The sequence below is a fragment of the Lactuca virosa genome, chromosome 8, assembly GCF_052849685.1.
Source record: "Lactuca virosa cultivar CGN04683 chromosome 8, Lactuca_virosa_CGN04683_v6, whole genome shotgun sequence".
NCBI classification, from domain to species: Eukaryota; Viridiplantae; Streptophyta; class Magnoliopsida; order Asterales; family Asteraceae; genus Lactuca; species Lactuca virosa.
The window spans coordinates 221,014,982-221,035,813 of NC_136433.1; the positions used below are offsets into that span (position 1 = coordinate 221,014,982).

At 34.5% G+C, this 20,832-nt stretch overlaps 1 protein-coding gene across 2 annotated transcripts; it reads left to right on the forward strand.

Moving 5' to 3' along the window:
- Positions 1-3,377: 3,377 nt before the first annotated feature.
- Positions 3,378-8,289, forward strand: LOC145129521 (MLO-like protein 8). Of its 2 annotated transcripts, none has more exons than XM_079064269.1 (15): positions 3,378-3,794; positions 4,167-4,224; positions 4,309-4,517; positions 4,626-4,742; positions 4,858-4,918; positions 5,226-5,314; positions 5,679-5,753; positions 5,854-5,942; positions 6,148-6,197; positions 6,417-6,457; positions 6,555-6,728; positions 6,822-6,857; positions 7,128-7,195; positions 7,281-7,341; positions 7,640-8,289. In XM_079064269.1, the coding sequence occupies exons 1-15, from the start codon at positions 3,666-3,668 to the stop codon at positions 8,060-8,062; spliced, it is 1,680 nt and encodes a 559-aa protein (XP_078920395.1). In that variant the 5' UTR covers positions 3,378-3,665; the 3' UTR covers positions 8,063-8,289. The 2 variants fall into 2 exon arrangements, with proteins under 2 accessions (XP_078920395.1, XP_078920396.1); XM_079064270.1 differs by having other exon boundaries at positions 3,660-3,794; positions 4,177-4,224.
- The last annotated feature ends 12,543 nt before the right edge of the window (positions 8,290-20,832 follow it).

Below are 20,832 nucleotides of genomic sequence, written 5' to 3' on the forward strand. Positions count from 1 at the left end.
GATAATCATATAGCTTCATGCCTACGAGGATGTAGGATTTATCCTTACAACAGAGGATCAGTTAGAAATCTATGTCGCTTAGATAGCCAAAGAGATCGTCGAATGCTCAATACATACACCAGACTTAGGAGTTTTATTTCAACCATAGTAAAAGATTTAGTTAACCTGTTCCAAAGGATTATAGCAGTAGGATCAACGTCAAGGGAGAGAATATTTTCGTAAGTATGATTAGAAACCCATAGGAGGAGACCATTTAAAAAGGAGTATGACCATTAAACATATGGTAATGCTCCAGTGTTACTTTAGGCATCATGATATACTACATGTTTAGTTATCCATTTAGTCAATAAGCGTAAGAATTAATAGAAAACTAGGATCGAATTTCAATGTTTACAGGTTGACATAGGACGACAGTTAGACTTTAGTATCCGTACAGTGCAGATTAAGGACCTCTAATCAATTATATCCCCAAAAGTTTAAAAATCGGGGATCTGTTATGATATGTAGATATCAAGGAAGGATGACAATTAGGTTCCTGTAGGACGGTCGAATAATCGTTGTGAGTCTTTAAGACCACCGAATGGTTGTGAGTCTTTAAGACCACCAAAATGGTTAATCTCGAGTCTTATTACCCAAGGAGGGGATGATGACAAGAGCGATCTAGCATCGTAAACCCAGTAGTTGGATAAGCATCACGACATACCGTGAACGAATTACTCGAAAAATAGTTTTACCTCAATATAGATAAGGTAGTAGAGCTTTGCGAAAGGGATATTAGGCGACCTAGTGTTCATTATAATCTAGTAGGCTGGAAGATAAGCAAGCCTTATTATGAGTCCGTCACCAATACTAGAATATTGGTTCTAGTGTTTTCAAACTAGTAAACCCGTTATAGTAGTTTTTATTAAAAGCAGGATGTTGGAACACCTGAACTAGGTAAAGAAACTATTTATAATATAGGTTTGTGTGTGTTTTAATGATATAACATAAGCCTTTTAGAAGCATGTTCTTGAAAATAGATTTCGTTAGGATGTCGTAGATAGAACTCCATAGTTAATCACCTCATAACTAGTTGATGGTATCAACATTTTATGTCTGAAGGTGATCGTCAATTGTAGTGTGTAAATTTTGGAAGTCCAGACCGACGAATTACCAGTTTTGGAAGACTTCACGAGGATTTCGGGAGTACGTCTAAGGCAGAAAATGAAGTTCTACTAGAAATATCGATGCGTAAACATTAGCTAGATCACAAGTTGATCTCGATAACTCCAATAAGATAACATCTAGGTGCCCTGGGAGTAGGATTTCGGGGAGAAAATCTATATAAGTGGGGGAGAGTTATAACACCCCATTTTCGCCTTATAGTATAAACAACCAGTCACATAAATAAATGTTTTTGATAGAAGACTATTTAGGATAAATAGTTTTGCCAAAAGTCATAGTAATCTCAAAACCGAGAGTGTGCATATAGAGAACGTCTGAATCTGACGTCATAAGAGGAACTCACTAAGCCTCATGGTATATGGTATTCTAGGGAACTCACTAAGCCTCGTGCTTACCCAGTTGAATAAAAATGTTTTTCAGGTACTTCAGTGATTCGTGAGAATGGCAAGGTTTGACTGTACACATGCACATTCACAAGTTGTTTCTGCATAATGTAATTACACTCAGATATATTTTAATAAATAAAGATGAAAAATATGGGTTGAAAATATGGACGTTACATATTTTCCTAAACTACAGGGACCATTTGCGTAACTTACCCTAAGCAATAATATCTCATCTCTTATTTTCTCTCTTAGTGCCTTTATAACCATCATCCCCTTTCATAAGATTCATAAACAGGTTTTCTATTTGTTCAAAGATTATATATAGATTGTTTTAGATGTTTTTTTTTGGTATAATAGATTGCATTTCCATTGAAAAAAATATTACGGTTTATCATATTTAAACTGGGTTTTTCTTATCTTGGACATTAATAATCAAATATTTGATTTTGTTAAAAAAATGGTTAATTTTTATATTCAATTCAAACCCATTAGGGTTAGAGATTCATTCAATTAGGGCTTGTTCAATGAGAGCTTTAGATGATTGTCATTACAGCTTAGGGCTAGAAAATGGGATAAACCTTGGTGGGTGTGTTGAGCTTGATTTTGAGCAGGACCCAAAGACTGTAGCCGTTGAATATTCTTTTAAAGTTTTGTTGGAGGGCTTGGGTGAAGATACCGATAGAGAAAGAATTAGTAAAACCCCACTTCATGTTGCCAAATCTCTTCACAAAGGGATCAGAGGTTCGTTCATTTTGGTTATATCACTGCAAACGATGAGGCGCTGAACTGTCACCACCGGTATAGGGATGAGGTTAGGGTTCCATCTACCTCTAAAATGTGACGCCACAAGTCTTATAGTAAAGAAAGGAGAATAAGTATATCCCCTAGTATGAGGTCTGAATCACCATTTTGTAGTCTAAACATCGGGGCGTCCGACGTCGACAGTAACATTACGCCGACAAAGATGGTTTCAATTCCGACAAGAAACAATGGTAGAGGCGATCAACCAAATGCCAGTACAAATATATTTGGATTTTGGCATTTGGCCACTGTAGTTTAGGAAAGTAATAATAAAGTACACTAAAAAGGTAAAAATGTCCTTTTACAAAACTTAATGATAATTTGGCACATTGACCATTTATATAGTTTTGTCTATTTTTTATACCATTCATTTAAATCATGTAACATCCAGTTTCAGGATAGCGGACCGTAATATGATCAAGTAAACATCTTGAGCTTCTAAGGAATAAATTTTAGACCTTATTAGATGTTGATAATGTTGGTTAAGTTATTTAAGCCCCTGGAAGTGTGAATTGGAGCCAAAGAGTAAAATGGGAAAAGTGATATTATGGACTATTAATTAACATTTAGTTCGGTATATTTTAAGTCAAAAGTATTTGGATAGGATTGTGGGACTTGTCAATACCTTCACATGCATATAAAGATCACTAAAATCTGGTTCAGAACGAAGAAGTTATGATTGTTTGAAGCTGAAGTTGAAAACTAAAAAATCCAGAATTTATTCGAGAAGCATGGGGCGCCCTTTAATGAGCGTGGGGAACCTCCAGCCAAGTGGGCTGCGTGTTTTTAGGATCTATTTGGTATTTAAAGGCACTTAATCCTCTAGGGTTGGCTCATTCCCAACCTCATTCATCCTTGGTTGCAGGCAAACAGAAGTAAGGGCGAGGGACCATTAGAGATACAAAGGTTTGGATTAGGGACCATCTTTGAAAGAAATAGATCTTTAGACTAAAAAAGTTATAATTGGTAATCGTCCGGGACCATACACATAACTCTAAAATATATTAAAATGTATGTTGCTGTTTTCTAAACTAAATAATTGAGAGGGACAAAAGCTCAACTCGCGCTTAACAAGTGTGCAGAGAGATAGGATCTACCCAATACCACCATTCTCCCAAGTCACCTTCCACTGTTCTTCTTCTTCTTCTTCTTTTGTGTATGAACAGATCAGTGTCGGTCAACTAAGAACCCTTCAAACCAAACATTGCTCTGACCAAGCTTCATATAAAACCATCATCTTCTTCTTCTTCTTCATATAACTCATGTCTCAAAAACCTTAAATCTTTTCACTAAATCCTTTGTTTGAGGGTCAAGATGGCAGGGGATACAAGTGAAGGTACAAGAGAACTTGATCAAACGCCGACATGGGCTGTAGCTGGTGTTTGTGCAATCATCATCGTCGTCTCCATAGCTTTAGAGAAAGTTCTTCATAGACTTGGAAAGGTAACTGCTTTTCCACAATTCTTGCTCGTTTCCCTTCATTTTTATTCCCTTTCCACCCCCCCCCCCCCCCCCTCAAATTTATGGCTTTTTGTTCTTCCCAGCTCTTCCCAGAAACCGCGTAGTAATTTCTTTGACTTCGTTTTTGTCAAAATCTCTTAGTTTTATTTAACCTTTTAAGTAACACCCACTTGGAAAATTTCCCAGTTTTCTCTGTAGAATATGAATTGTCAGAATTGAGTTCTTCTGTAGTTTTGACCCTTTTTTCTATTGATGTTGATTGACTACTGATAATTTGTTTTTTTATTATAATTCTTGAAAAAACTCTTGAAATTTATGTTTGGAAGTTACTGAAAGAACGAAATTTACACTCAGTTTTTCACAGACAAGCACAAGAAAGCTTTGTTCGAAGCTCTGGAGAAGGTCAAAGCTGGTAAACATCACATTCATATTCATCCCCAATTTCTTTTTCAAGAATTCGCGTTGGTTTCTAACCCTTACTTCTTCGAACATGTAGAGCTGATGGTTCTAGGGTTTATCTCATTAATATTGACTTTTAGTCAATATTACATTGCGAAAATATGCATCCCCATTGATATTGCTGATACGATGTTGCCATGTACTAAAAAGAAAGAAAAAGTTGAAGAAGAAGTAGCCCACCGATTGCTTCTATGGTACCAAGAGCGCAGATCTTTAGCTGGCGCCAAAGCATCTACCTGCAAAAAGGTAACTCAAACAATCATTTCATCATAAATAACACGATTTACAATCTCATATGAACAACCCTTTTTTCAAAATCTGTAATATTGAGATTTTAAGTTTGTTTTTTGATAGGGGAAAGTGCCGCTTATAACTGTTGATGGGCTACATCAATTGCACATACTCATATTCTTTCTTGCGGTTTTGCATGTTGCATATAGTGCTATAACAATGGCTCTTGGGAGATTAAAGGTACCCTATGTTTATTGTTTACTAGCATTGTTGTTTTATTCTTTATGCAATTCACATAATCAAAATAATATGTTTTATATATTGATGAGATTTGGTGCTACTTTTTTCTCCATAGATTCGTGGGTGGAAGCAATGGGAGCAAGAGACATTATCCCATGATTACGAATTTTCCAATGGTAAAGATAAATACATGCTTTATGTAGGATTAAGGAAATGATATTTTTCGTTACAACATTGTACTTTTGTTTTTTTTTCTTATTAGGATATTATACTTTGAAAAATCTACTCAAGTATAGAAGTGAAAATTGCTTTGTATTTGAATGATATTGCTATAATTGGGTAGATTCTTCAAAGTACAATGTTATAATACAAAGAAACGAAAATATTATTCCTAAAAGCTAAATAAAATGAAAATGTAAAAATCCAAATCAATACTTCATGATCATAATCAAAATAAAATGAAAATGTAAAATCAAAATACAGATCCTTCAAGATTCAGGCTTACACACGAGACTTCTTTTGTGAGAGCACATACAAGCTTTTGGACCCGAATCCCGTTTTTCTTTTACATTGTAAGTTCTCAAAAACTTCATCAAATATTCATAAATGCAAGAAATATAAAAAATGTACTTTCTTTCATTTGTGTAATATAGCAACATCCTAATAGTTTCCTTCTATATTCTATTACAACATTGTAGTTTCACTTTTTTTTTCTTATTAAGTCCTTATACTTCGGAAAATCCACCCAATTATAGCATTATACATCTAACTTTTTTATTTTTTTAATTTTTATCTTACTATAGCTATAATTGGGTATATTTTTCAAAGTACAATTGAGCTATAATAAACAAATTAACAAAAGTACATTTCTATTTCTTGCATTTAACCCTAAACTTTTATATCATGAGTTTGCTTATGGAAGCTTTGTTTATGTAGGGATGCTTCTTTCGTCAATTTTTTAGATCTGTTAGTAGGTCTGATTATATGACCTTGCGAAACGGATTCATAAATGTGAGAATTTATTACTTGTTTGATTGTTTCTTTACTAATTTTATTTATTTATATAATGTTTTTTTTTTTCTAAATTGAAAATTGTTCGATTCTTTTATAGCTTCATTTGGCTCCTGGAACTAAATTCAACTTCCAAAAGTACATTAAACGATCATTAGAGGATGATTTCCAAGTTGTTGTGGGAGTAAGGTACAAATATGTTGTCAATGTGACAAATTTTTTTCAAATACAAATAAAATTTCATCGCTATAATAGAGTATAAAATTATACATAATAAAACCCTAATAAGTAAAAAAAAAAAAAAAAAACTAAAAGTTAATGTTGTAATTGGTAGTTACTTGGTTTCTTGTCTAAAGACGTAATCACTAATTAATAACCCTTTGATGTTTTGTAGTCCGGTGCTATGGGCGTCGTTTGTGATCTTTTTGCTTCTAAATGTTAATGGTAAGTCACTAAATCATTAACTTGTTTGAAATTTGTTGAATATGTTCGTAAGTTTAATATGATTATCAAAACATTGTGCAAAATGTTTAGAATCCATTTCAATTTCAAAGTTGAAATGCAATCCATTTAACTCAAAAAAAGTCGAATTCAATCTCTTTTCATTGTGAATTGCTTTGAAATCTGCAAAATTTCCTTCATAAAAACCCTATTTTGTTGCAGGATGGCAGGCGATGTTCTGGGCATCGATAATTCCATTAGTCGTACGTGCCTTTCTTCATCTGTCCTTTTGAGGGCATTATAGTCTTTTTGCACAGACGATTTATGTGCATTGACATTTTTTTTTGTTTTACTGTGTAGGTTATATTAGCAGTTGGAACAAAGCTTCAATCCATCTTAACAAAAATGGCTCTTGAAATCACAGAAAGACATGCAGTTATCCAAGGGATTCCTCTTGTTCAAGCCTCTGATAAATATTTTTGGTTCTCAAGGCCACGTTTGATGCTTCATCTCATACACTTTGCCCTTTTTCAGGTGAAATTTTACTTTTTAGGACTTTAATCACATATTTTATATTTATTTATCCTCATGTCACTAACTGTTTTATTGGTTCTTTTGTTCCCACAGAATGCCTTCCAGATAACTTACTTCTTGTGGATTTGGGTAATAAACTGCTTTTTGTTTTGATGTTTATAAGTACTTAAGTTCAATAAATTATTTCTTTTTATTTCAACATTGTACTTTGAAATTTTACCCAACTATAATGTCTTACTAAGAAAAAAGTTCAAAGTATAATGATATAATTGGGTAGGTTTTTCAGAGTACAATGTTTTAATAAGAAAAAAAAGTACAATGCTCTAATCTATAAATGAATTAAAGCAGGTTGCTATTTCTTTATTTATAAAAGAGTGTTTATTTCTTGTGCATGTGCAGTATGAATATAAGATCAATTCTTGCTTCCATGATAACATGAAACTCGTAATACTAAAACTTGTTATCGGGTGAGTATTTTCTTTTAATAAAATAGGCCACATTTTTTTTTACCATTTCTTGATGTATAATTTATGTATATATTTTGTGTTTCAGGGTTGGAGTTTTGATTTTGTGCAGCTATATAACACTTCCGTTATACGCCCTTCTATCCCAGGTTCGATAATTTCTACTTTATTTATGTAAAAACTGTTAAATTTGACTTATATTTTATTAATAACCAATAAATGGGTAAAATTGGAAAAATGTAGGCAAAAAAGAAATCAGTTAAATGCTTATCTATGCAACAATGTTTTTTTTTTTTTTTTTTTTTGCCTTTTTACCAATTTATGTAAAAGTATTTCATTTTTTTAACTAATTTATGCAACTTACATGAATCATGCAACCATGTAATATTCAAATTTTGGTATTCTTTCATGTCACATATTTGTATCTATATCTGTATCTGTCTGCAGATGGGGTCAAACATGAAGAAATCCATCTTCGATGAACACACCGCCAAGGCCCTAAAGCAATGGCGAATGGCGGTGAAGCGGAAACACGGCGGCAAGTCACCTACTCGATCAACCGCCGGAAGTGTTGCCGCCAGCCCTATTCATCCGATGGCCTCCACCACCTCCCGGACCGCCACCGCTATGCTCCACCGTTTCCAAACCACCGGCCACTCTACACGGTCTAATTTCACGTACGAGGACACAGATGTATCCGATTTTGAAGGCGAACCACTCTCTCCGGAATCATCTACTAGACAATTGCTTGATGTTAGGGTTGATTACCATAGTGATAATGAGATTGAATTGGTTCGTGAGGATCAACAAGAAGTGGAAATGAAGAATGAGGATGATTTTTCGTTTGCCAAACCTGCCCCACCAAAATGAGATTTTTGTCAAATTTAGTTTCAATTGTTGTAGAGATCTAGTCATGTTTAACTTTTATCTTGGTTGTTATTTCTTGGGGTTTTATGTTAAGGGGTATTTGATTGTGTAATAGTAAATATATGCATTTTGGGAATATTCTTGAAACTGTATGTTGTATCATAAAACCTTAAAATGTTTTTGAAAGGAATTTGAATGTATCAAAAGGAATTAGAATGTTTTGAAAGAAATTTGGTTCTATGAATATTGGAAAAATTGAAATGCCTTTGGTTGGTGGAATGGAATTCATTTCATTTGTGTATATTTATATTTGGTCTATAAATCTGTCGAGAGGATTAGGAATGTTATATATACAATGAAATTGTATCTGTGTTGTTTTTTAGTAAATTATTATTTGATAAATATAAATTACTGATATTTAAATTAGGGAAAACTTCATGAACGACCTAAAATTTTCCCTTTAAATTACCCATTTATTAGTTTTTAATTCATGAAATTTTGTAAAACACTATTTCAGGATTAAAAAAAAGCACAACGGTTTCAAAACTAATTCAATATATTACTCAAAGCCTATAAGACTAAAAACTTGTAAAAATAATTATTTTATTTTGGACGTATAGAGTTTTTATAAAATTATAAAAAGTTTATTTACGAAAAATATAATCAAAACTAACTTATCTAAATGTTTTAATTTAGTTATTTGACCATTTATAATAAGATATAATCAAAATCAACATATTAATAGTTAAATAATTTGAAATTACCATCTATAAATGGTTAACATTAGATCGATTAGAGATGAGCAGTTAGTACGAAATCCCGATCTTATACCTGTACTGAAAAAACAGGTATCATTCCCAATACATGTAACATGTAATTAGTTCGGTTGTTCGGTACTAAGTATTGAGTTTCCATCTATTTGGTTACTTGGAATTTTTAGTATAATCATCCCAATTCAGTCGCAAAGTTAAAACTCAGTAAACAAACTTTGTCACAAATCTATTACTTTGTTCATTTGGCTACAGGTGTATGACGTATTATTGACCGAAATAAATCCAAGGCTCTAGCAAATATTTAGTGATTAATTAAGAACTATCGGGCCTAGATCATAGGCCGATTATATTTTCATAGGAGGTTAGTGATTATGGCCCATCTCCATTTAAATATATAATTCTTGGTTGGTTATGGAAGAATTCGGAAATATGGTCAAAAAGTTGTGGTCCACGGGTGAGACACAAGACAATGGGAATAAATTTATTGTTTTTAAAAACAAGATGAATGCTTTAGAAAAACATATACGTGAATGGTCCTTAAAAATGGTGCATGAAAAAGTTTGGTAAGAAAAATGAGTTATTCAAACTTGTTAGTGATAAAGAGAAATTGTTGACGAAGGTACCGCTTCACGAAGAAGAATTATAAGTGAAATCCGGATGGTTGAACAAATTGGTATGTGTGAATATATTCAAATGGCGAAAATAAAATGGGGGCTTAGAAGCGGATGAAAATATGAAGTTTTTTCATGATTTAATTAATCGAAAACGCCGTTATCTTTCGATTAGATGCATTAAATCCGAAGGGGTGTGGGTTATGACTCATGCTATGGTTAAAGAGATCTTCTTCGATTATTTTGCATAGAAGTTTCAGAAGATCGTCAGGGTTCAGGTGGTTCATCGTAGTGCTAGATTTCGGTCCCTCACGGTTGAGTAGATTTCAGATTTGGAAGCCATGATGTAACACCCGGATCATGGAGGTACTTAATTTCTTGAATTTTAGCTTTGGAAGAAGGTCACGACATGAGACATGGTGGCCACATTGTGAGTGACCATTGACTAGTTGACTCGTGTCACGACGTGAGACTTTGAATGCTCACGACGTGAGAACGGTTTGATGACCAAAACCCTAATATTTCGGGTATTTAATGGAACGAGAGGGCTAGGGTTACCCATCTTTAGCCTCCTTCACTCTCTTGCCTCCTGAAAACCCTGATCTCGACGTGCTTGAGGTGCTTAGCCATTTTTGGTGACATTGAAGCACTTATTTCGTGGTCTTTGGCCCGTTGAAGTGGAAGAAGACTTTTGTGGAGCATTCTCTTGGCAATCCAACTTCTACCTCACCTTCTTGCATAGCTTTTGGACCATTGTAAGTCATAAAGCTCTGGCCTTTTTACCTCTTGCATGCTAGATCTAGATTTTAATCTCCTTCTTGCATGGTTGTGTCGGATTGCATGCATGTGATACACAAAGTTGGCAACTTTATGGATCATTGAGACATCTCATGTATTATAATCTTTGGATCCGAGTTTTGGAGTAGTTTTAGACTCCAAGCATGATTCTTGATCCTATTTTCCCTCTTTTGACCTACTGAGTGTTTGAGTCATGCATTGGACATGCATGACTAAAAATATACAATTTTTATCATCATTTGAGTGAGGGAAGACCCTATGAAAAGTCCCAAGTAGTGGCTAGAAGGAATAAGAGCTTAATTCTCAAAGCTGGCCAATGCAGCGCTCACGACGTGAGGAATGGGCCTATCACGTCGTGAGAATGCATGCTATCCCGACTGTTTTGTCCGGATTAGGTCACGACGTGACTAGGAGTGGCCACGACGTGACGATGACTGGAATCGAGACTGGGCGAGTTGATGGGCTGAGTTAACCCGCTGAGTTGGGACCGGGTCAAGTTGTGTAACAACCCGTTATTTCAAGTCAATGTAAGTCAAACTTGTTCAAAGAAAAGTCTAAGCTACAATCGTATATAAGTGAATTCATATCATAGCATTGATGCAATAAGAACTATGAATGTCATAAGGACATGTTTATATACTTATTATATGAGTATACCTTGGGAAAACATATTTATATAAGTTATATATACTTATATATTCAAAACCATGCACATATATGTTTATATAGGTTGATATGTTTATATATACTAAATATTATGAGGAAATAAGATAGTATGAGTCAACATAAGTCAAAAGGTGAAGTTAAAATCCAAATTTAACACCTTATATATGAGATTTCGGTTTTGGGAATCTAGGATCAAAGGTGTTTGTGGTTTTAAGCATCTAGGAACAAAAGTGTTTTTGGTTTTTAGCATCTTGGGAAATATTGTGTTGTCGGTTTTGTAACATCCACTAAGGCCGAAAACTCTCATTTGTGGGACAACCAAGGTGATTTCGGCCATGCTAAGGCCGAAATCAACCTTATCTTGGCTGAAAATCCTCACTAATATCTAGATATTTGTCACACCCCCGAACCAGGACGGCAGAAACGTCCGGGGGTGGTTGACGTCATTGTGTAGTATCATAACAATTATATATGAATGAAACATAGCAACCAAACATCATACAATACAATATACCAACATTCATTGTTTTACAAATTGTACTTGTTTAATAATTACACAAAAATAACATAAAGTAGGATTCCTCAAAAGGTAGTAAAATAATCCAGATCTAAGGCTTGAGTACCTGTTCAATGAGTCCCTGAGAATACAAGTCGTTTGAAAAGCGTCAACATAGAATGTTGGTGAGTTCATAAGCATGTTTGTAGGAAAAACTTTGTAATATCTTTTCTTATAATAAGTGTAAAACTTCAGAAAATCCGATATTTTCTATAAAAAGTAGTTTGTGAGTTTCGTTCCAAAACCGTGTATAATTGCATGCATGTCCTTTGTTATCCTTTGTTTGTATTTGAAAAGAGTGTATCCCCAGAAAATCCTATATTTTATGCATATAAAAGTGTTGTGGTCTTAAAGCCCTAAGACCCGAGTGGTGAAATCAGTTTTCAAAGTATACGAAACATAGCTTGGTGTTTTGTGAAAACTAGTAGAGTGAAAATTCTTTGTAAATTCGAATAATGTGGTCATTCTCTATGTGTCTTTTCCTTGTAGAGTAATACTGAATAAATCCAGAAAATCCGATATTTTCTGTAACAACGTAAATTTTCAAAACAATTTTTCATTTTTAAATCATACTTTCAATCACAAAACATAATGTATCCACTGTGTCATAACAAAACATGTCCGCAGAATTTCAATAACATAAACTCTATAAGTATGTACGGATCATGCCGGCGCCTTCCCGCGATCCTCGCTAGTACCTGAAACACATAACACAACAACTGTAAGCATAAATGCTTAGTGAGTTCCCCAAAATACCACATACCACACATACGCCTTTCCAGGCCATAACTCTACAGGATCTTCCGATCCATGTGTCTCAGGGGACTTAGGTCCCAAATCCCGGTAGACCTTCCAGTCCTACCCGTATCGACCTTCCGGTCCATAACCCCTTGACCTTCCGGTCCATATCATCTTGACCTTCCGGTCCATATCATCTTGACCTTCCGGTCCTTACCATACATAACATACATAACACATACATATCACGTAACCGCATATAGCACATACATCCCATAGCATACAAGACCTTCCGGTCACACATATCACATAACCGCATATAGCACATACATCATAGCATACAAGACCTTCCGGTCATACATAGGTACCCTTCCAGGTACAGTATAGTGAGAAGACTCACCTCGAAGATGTCGGATAATCACTCGTGCTCAATCTTCCGACCTAGCTTCCTCCTATAGCATAAAGACATCTCTAATTAACACCTCCCTGACTTAGTTTGACTAATGCCCTAAAGTCAACACAAGTCAACTCTGGTCAACGTTGGCCAATGGCTACCCCTTTGACCCAACTCGTCGAGTCAGGCACTGACTCGGCGAGTTCAGACGTGAACTCAAGTCCCCTAAATCCCAACTGACTCACCGAGTCATTCCCCCAACTCAGTGAGTCACCAACTGTGAGTCACGGGACAACCCGGTCCGACTCGACGAGTCTGCTCATGGACTCGGCGAGTTCATTCCATGCTCGAACTCAAATGGCCTTCTGAGGTCAGATATGTTCCTCTAATCCTTAGATATGACCTTCCTAAGCTCAATAAACACGTAAAGGTTCAAACTTGATACCCATACAACGTCCAAATAACTCTACTTGAAGAATTAGCCCCAATTACAACATCCTAAGTCCATTTCTTCCATAACTCATCATAAAGCAAGATGGATAAGGCTCTCTGGACCACTATGGGTCCAGATCCGAAGCCTAAACAAGATAAGGGGCCATATTTCCAACAAATCATCCCAATAAAGGGTATAGAAAACCCTAGATCCATGGATTCTTCAACAAAACAGAAAAAGGATCGATATGCTACCTCAAGGATGATGTTCTTTGCTTGAGATCCGCAGATATGCAACCTCCTTGGCCTCCTCTAAGCTGGGACCACCTTCTTCTTGCAAAACCAACCCACAAAGATCAAATAATGGCTTCTTCCCTCTCACAAACGCTCAAGCACTCTTAGGGTTTCTCTCAAGGGTCTGGTAGCCGCAAATGGTGGCTATAAGAGTCCTTAAATAGGTCCCAAACCCGAGAAATTAGGGTTTCTTTCGTCAGTTCTGACTCGGCGAGTGCACTCCCCTGACTCGTCGAGTCTAATCATTTTCCACGTCACCCATTCGCGACCTGACACGACGAGTCTAAGCACCAACTCGTCGAGTCACCTCAACACAAATCAAATTACAATATTAATTAATGTACCTGGGAAACCGGGCGTTACATTTTCTTATTAGAGAACTGTAGTCTTAAGCCCTAAGATCATGATGAAAATGAATAGCATGTAGACATTAGTATATAGTTTCATTTCTTTTAATAAAACTAATGAAGTAAAGCCTCCCGTAAACCAAAATGGTGTTGTTATTCCCTATGTGAGTCCCTATAACCATACTAATATGACGGAGTGCCTGTCTTGACGCTCTTCAGGCGTCGGTTTCGAAGAAGATATTTGTCACCCTAGAATGGCCTAGTCTAGCTGTAGCGAACAGCTCAGGTGTGGGGTGTCAAATCCGTATAGATCTATACACAAAATCTCGTTTTCCCTGCAGGAGACTCTGGTTATAACTAATAGGACTTACCACATACACTAGATAGGTACGACTAAAGGAGAGTGTCACAAGAGCCTTAACAGATTTACGTAAGCTATGACTTCTCTTTCTTGAAAAACGACTTGAGTATATCTAGTGTAATTGAAAACATTCATATGATCAAGTGTATACGCACATGCAAGTTATCATGTCTAGGTGTTTTCAAAAGGTTACAACCTTTAAAACTTACATCTAAACACAAGTATAAGCACTTTTAGTAAGTTAAAACAATTTTTTGGTTTTTGGCTTTTCTGTCCCTGTTCTTAGAAAAATTATAGAAAAATCATCGTAAGTCGAAATTTGGATCCATAAACTCTGGGAGTTTGGAAATTGAGTCTACTTTGTTCACAATTTTTCTCAAAAATTTTAATGGCCTCAAACCAGTGTGAAATTGTTCATTTTCACAGACTGGTCCGAGATTATTCCTGAAATGATAGACAATTTTGTAAAAATCGCCAAAAATTTTAGAAAAATCATATGAACTCGTGAGACTAGTCATTTGAAAGGTATAAACCTGATCTTTTTTCATGTAAAACAATTTTGAAAAATATTACATTCAAGGTGGTCAAAACAGTCCATGAGTGACACATAACGTTTCTGTTGAAAGCTGTTGGTTAAGTTTAGGTTATGCATGTTTGAATACAACACTCATTTTTGCTATATTTGAGTATATAACCCACATTTACAGGTTTACATGTAACATATATGATAAAACATAATTTTCTCATGATTTTTATGAAGATCTAGGTGATAAACTTCCTGTTCAAGTAATAACCCAAAAGTTAAACACATAACACAATTGTCCATGCAATTATCCAATGGTTAACCGAAACTTTGACTTGTATCCACTCCCCCCACCCAAAGAGTATGAAAACATGAAAAATAGTGGGGTATGAAGCTCACCTTTGGGTTTTCAAGATGTAGATGAAGAAGATGCAGAATTTTTGAATCCTAGCTTGAGCTTGGAAGGGATCTCGAAATGGTGGTTGATCTAAGCTCCATATTCACGAAAATGGAGTTGTAAGAGGAAGGATCTTTGTAAAAAATTGAAACAAAACAATGGAGTTTACCATGGACTTACCTAGGATCTTAGAAATCCCTCCTTGATGATGAAGAACTCGAAAAATGTTTGAGAGGATAAGGGAGTTTTGAGAGAATAATGAGATGAGTGTGTGAAGTTTTCAAAGATGGATGTGGAGGAGGGATAAGGCTTGGCCGAATTTAGAGGAGAGGAGAGAGGAGAGTGACCTTGATATATGTTGGATAAAGATTGCTTGCATGGATGTATAAAATGTAATAGCTTTGTTATATGTTGTATATAAATGAGGTGTCACTTGTATTATCCTCATATTATCTTCATTTTTTTTTATAATGGGCTAACAGAGTTTGGAGAGGTATTCAGCCCAAGGTTGGCCCAAAAGATTAAATCCTATTTTTGGTTGGCCCAATAAGGATTTTCGGCCCAAAATAATGTTTAATTACAATTTTCCGCCCATTAGGGCCCAAAAGAGAGTTTTCAGCCCAATTGAGAGGTTATCGACCCATTAGGACCCAATAAGAGAGGCTTGGCCCAAGTAGGGGTTTTGGGCCGAGAAAACTTGGACTAAGGCCCAAAGTTGAGTAATCTTAGCTTATCGGTTTAGGTTTTTGGGCTTATACAAGGAGATTATATTGTTCAGGAATTCACATCTTAACCTAATTATTGTCAGTTGTAACAATATTTTACATGTTTAACATCCTAATGTGATATGATCCAATTACCAACGTAAACATCACCTCAACCGCCTATCGTTTCCTTCATATGTAAGATACAAAATGAGATTCATTTAACACTTCCAATAAACAATTTCACCTCATATGCTCTCAAGTATCAAAGCAGTTACCCAGTTAATCTTCAAACCTTTGAACTTTCATAAGAACATTCAAATCAATTCCCAGGAACTTCTTCACAATTAGTAAGTAATTTATACAAGCTAATGTTATTTATCATGTTAAATTATTAGTTTATCTAATTTACACATATAATTATGTCTATAATATAATTAGGATACGTTTATTTACACGTATTCTATTCCGGGGATCATCGCAACCAAGTTGTACCTAATAAAAAACACGCACCCGAGGTGAGTTCATACCCCTAAATTTTCATGATTTTTCACTGTTTTAGGGGGGGGGGGGGATACAAGTATAACACAAGAAATATTGTTTTAATATCTAAATGATTACAAATATTTTCAATCGTTGTCGTTATTAAAAAAAAAAAAAACACACACACACACACACACACACACACACACACACACATATATATATATATATATATATATATATATATATATATATATATATATATATATATATATATATATATATATATATATATATAAGATTCAGCAGGCTTAAAATTAATGATTTTACTTTATTTCCCATTCCTTGTTTGGTTGTGGGATTAGGGTAGAATCATTTATTCGACTGCCTTTTCAATCATAATTATATAAATATTATATTTATATAAGTATAAAACTATTTAAACATGTTAAACAAAAAGAACATTTTTACAATCTATTTTAGTACTATTTGAACATAAAGGTTAAATTTCACAGAATATCTTTATCACGGATTTACGATTTCAAACTTGCAAAACCGTTAAAAATACAAAAGTTTTCATTACAATAGAACACACAATATAAACTATAATAGGTATAGTTTATGGAACCTATATATCATTTTACCAAGTTCGAGATACAATACAAAAAGAAACATATAAACTATAATAGGTATAGTTTATGGAACATATGCACTATGTTACCAAGTTCAGAATACATTACGGAAAATAAACATATAAACTATAATAGATATAGTTTATGGGATATACATACAGTTATTCATTACAAAAAGGACTTTTCATTATTCTACACGTAACCGTCAATATAGCTTTGTGAGACACACTTCACGTACTTATCTAAGTACTAACGAAAGTCTTGAAATTATAACCAGAGTCTCCTGGAGGGAGAGCGTGACACTTGTGTATAGATCTATATGGGACTGTCAATCTCGCACCTTAACTATTAGCTACAGTTAGGCCGGCAGGTCTGGGGTGACAAATGTCGTACCGATTGCGACGCCTGAAGAACGTCGTGTTCAGACCATCTTAGGTCATCAAACATGGTTATGATAACTCACAATTTGGTATTGAACAATACGATTAGTGTACGAATAAGTAAACAACTTCACATAGTTTTATTAAATAATAAAACTATAATACAATATATTACATTACAACCGGTGGATCCATGCACATACATTTACAGCGTTTCATACAAGTACACTGACAACATACTATTTTCTAGTACAGAGAAACTTACATTTTCAGAGAAACATTCATTCCCATATGGTTTTATTTAATAATAAAACTACGATAGACTATTTCCGAGTACAACAACACTTTTACATTTTGGTCTTATGGTATTAAGACTACAATACATTTACAACAGAAAATATAGGATTTTCTGGAATAACACACTTACATTTTTGAAGGAACAAATGACATATTTCAAATACAAACATGCTTATGAACTCACCAACTTAATTGTTGACACTCTTTTCAAAACCACTTGTATTCTCAGGGAATCAGTAGGCAGGTACCCACACATGTTTTGAGAAGATGGAGCTTCATAGAGACATATCTTTTGGTTTTTGCTATACATTTTGGTGTCAAGTATACATTTATTTGAACACGGATGTAAAAACTATACATTATCAATATCATGTTTGTACTTTGATTACTATTATGCAATTGTTGTGATACTGTACATGACGTCATCCGCCCCCGAACGTTTCTGCCGTTCCGGTTTGGGGGATGTGACAAGTTGATACTCACGACGTGACCATGAGCTGGTCACGACGTGAGGGTCAGCTATTGGAGCTTGGACCGTTGACTTTTGGGCCTATTTTAGGTCTTAGGGTTCTCTAGTTGGTTATGGGCCATTAGTGGGCCTAGTTTGGATTTGGGCTATTTTTGGGCCTTAGGAATTATAGGCTCAACCTTAGATAGTAACTGTCACACCCCCAAATCGGAACGGCGGAAACGTTCGGGGGCGGAGGACGTCATGTTTAGTATCACAACAGATGCATCATAGTAATCAAAGTAACAAGCAACCATTTCATTTATATTAAAGTGTTTTACAAAGTATGATTCACAAAAGATTGACTTCAAGTAAATAACAAAACAAGACATGAAGCTACTATGCTCCATCTTCTGAATCCCTGAGCACGTACCTGTCTACTAGTTTCCTGAGAATACAAGTTATTTTGAAAGAGTAGATCAGCATTTAAGCTGGTGAGTTCATAAGTATTTTAGTGTCAAAAGTAAACTCTAAGTTCTTTTAGAAAAGTTCGCATGTTCCTCCAGAAAATCCTATATTTTCTTATATGATGAAAGATAAGTAAAATGACTCTACAATTCATTCTATGAGTACTAAATGGATACAAGTTATATAAAATCCAGATCAAACAGACAATCGATTGTGTGAATCTGCCCTAAGCCCACAACCAAACAAGGAACAGGAAATAAGGCGGAAATCACACATCTCATTGTTTGTTACATCTTCATTGTATATAACCCTGGCGTATTCACTTGGTACTTACGGAGTTAACTGTAATAGTTCTTTATATTTGGTGAAAACATTCTTTAAGAAAATCATATATTTCCTTTGGTAAAAATGGTAACCACAATAGTCCCTTCTATAATCACTTAGTTTATACTAGCTATATATAATCTAATATCGAACGGATAGTTAATTGTGTAAATCTGCCCTAAGTCCACAACCAAACAAGGAACAAGAAGTAAGGTGAAAAACACACATCCAACCGCCTGTCGGATATTAATTATAGATAACCCTGATGTATAAACTAATGTATTATAGAATTAACCATTAAAGGTCCTTTAAGTTATACTGGTTTAATAATGCGTATCAAAACCTTTTTACGGATGAGTTTCTAGTTTAGCCTACTTAATAATCTATCTGAAATGTATGTTTTTGTACTAGAAAATGGTAAATTGAATTTGTATGCTATGAACTGACCCATACCCGATACTCCCTATGATTACTTGATGTTTACAGGATATATATATATATATATATATATATATATATATATATATATATATATATATATATATATATATATATATATATATATATATATATAGTTAAGATCGAATAGATAGTAGGTTGTGTGAATCTGCTCTAAGCCCACAACCAAACAAGGAACAATAAATAAAGCGGAAAGCATACATCCTACTGTCTGTCTGATCCGATTAATATATATCTCTAATGTATCCACTAAGGAATAATAAAGTTAGCATTATAGGCCCCCTTCTAACTGAATGTTCATGTTACTAGGCAGTTATGTGGCGCTGTTCTATTTGTTAGGAAGACTACTAGAAGTAATGAAATCCAGCACTGTAAACGCCTCAGTCGATACTAGTGTGAGTTATATATATATATATATATATATATATATATATATATATATATATATATATATATATATATATTGCTATGTTTTAGTTATTATTGTCCGGTACTTTGTAGATGTACCATTTATAAATAAAATTCGGTACTTTGTAGATGTACCCCATATATGTCACACCCCAAAACCGGAACGACGGAAACGTTCAGGGGTGGAGGACGTCATGTTTAGTATCACAAGATATGCATTATAGTAAGCAAGTAATGAACAACCATTTCATTTAGAAAGAAAGTGTTTACAATGTGTGTGTTCACAAAACATAGAATTCATAAGCAAATAACAAAACAAGAATTGAAGCTATTATGCTCCATCTTCTGATTTCCCAGCGCGAGTACCTGTATACTAGGCTCCTGAGAATACAAGTTATTTGAAAGAGTTGATCAACAATTAAGCTGGTGAGTTCATAAGATTTTAGTGAAGTATGTAAGTTCTAGAAAGTTGTTGAAAAATGTAGTTGTAAAATGTAGTAAGTTGTAAGTTTCGTTTAGAAAAGTTCGCCTGTTCCTCTAGAAAATCCTATATTTCCTACTTTAATGAAAGATAAGTAAAATGACTCTACAATCCTTTCTATGAGTACTAAATGATTACAAGTTATATAAAACTCAGAGTAAACAAACAATCGACTGTGCACATCTGCCTTAAGCCCACAACCAAACAAGGAACAGGAATTAAGGCGGATAGCACACATCCCATTAGTTGTTAGATCATTGTTGTATATAACCCTGGTGTATTCACTTGTTACTCATGGAGTTAATTGTAATGGTTCCTTTATATTTGATGAAAAGATTCTTTAAGAAAACCCTTATTTCTTATAATAAAATGATGACCACAGTGACTACTTTTATAATAACTTAGTTTATACTCGATATATATGATCTAATATCGGATAGAAAGTTAACTGGGTGAATCTGCCCTAAGCCCACAACCAAACAAGGAACATGAAGTAAGGCGGAAAGCACACATCCAACTACTTATTGGGTATTAATTATATATAACCATGATGTATAAACTAAAGTATTATAGAGTTAATCACCTAAGGTCCCTTAAGTTTATACTGGTTTAATAAAATGGATTAAACCCTTTACTGGGAAGTTTCTAGTTTTGTATACCAAAAGTTCTGATTTGGAAAATATGTTTTGTACTAGAAAACTGTGCATTGACTCTGTGTCTTATGACTTGACCCATACTTGGTACCCTTATGATGTCTTAATGTATACTAAGCATATATATATCTAGAATCGAATAGAAA

Coding starts and splice junctions, on each gene's coding strand:
- LOC145129521 (XM_079064269.1), top strand. CDS start 3,666: ATGGCAGGGGATACAAGTGAAGGTACAAGAGAACTTGATCAAACGCCG. Junction 3,795..4,166: donor TTCTTCATAGACTTGGAAAG/GTAACTGCTTTT, acceptor ATTTACACTCAG/TTTTTCACAGACAAGCACAA. Junction 6,858..7,127: donor CTTACTTCTTGTGGATTTGG/GTAATAAACTGC, acceptor GTGCATGTGCAG/TATGAATATAAGATCAATTC.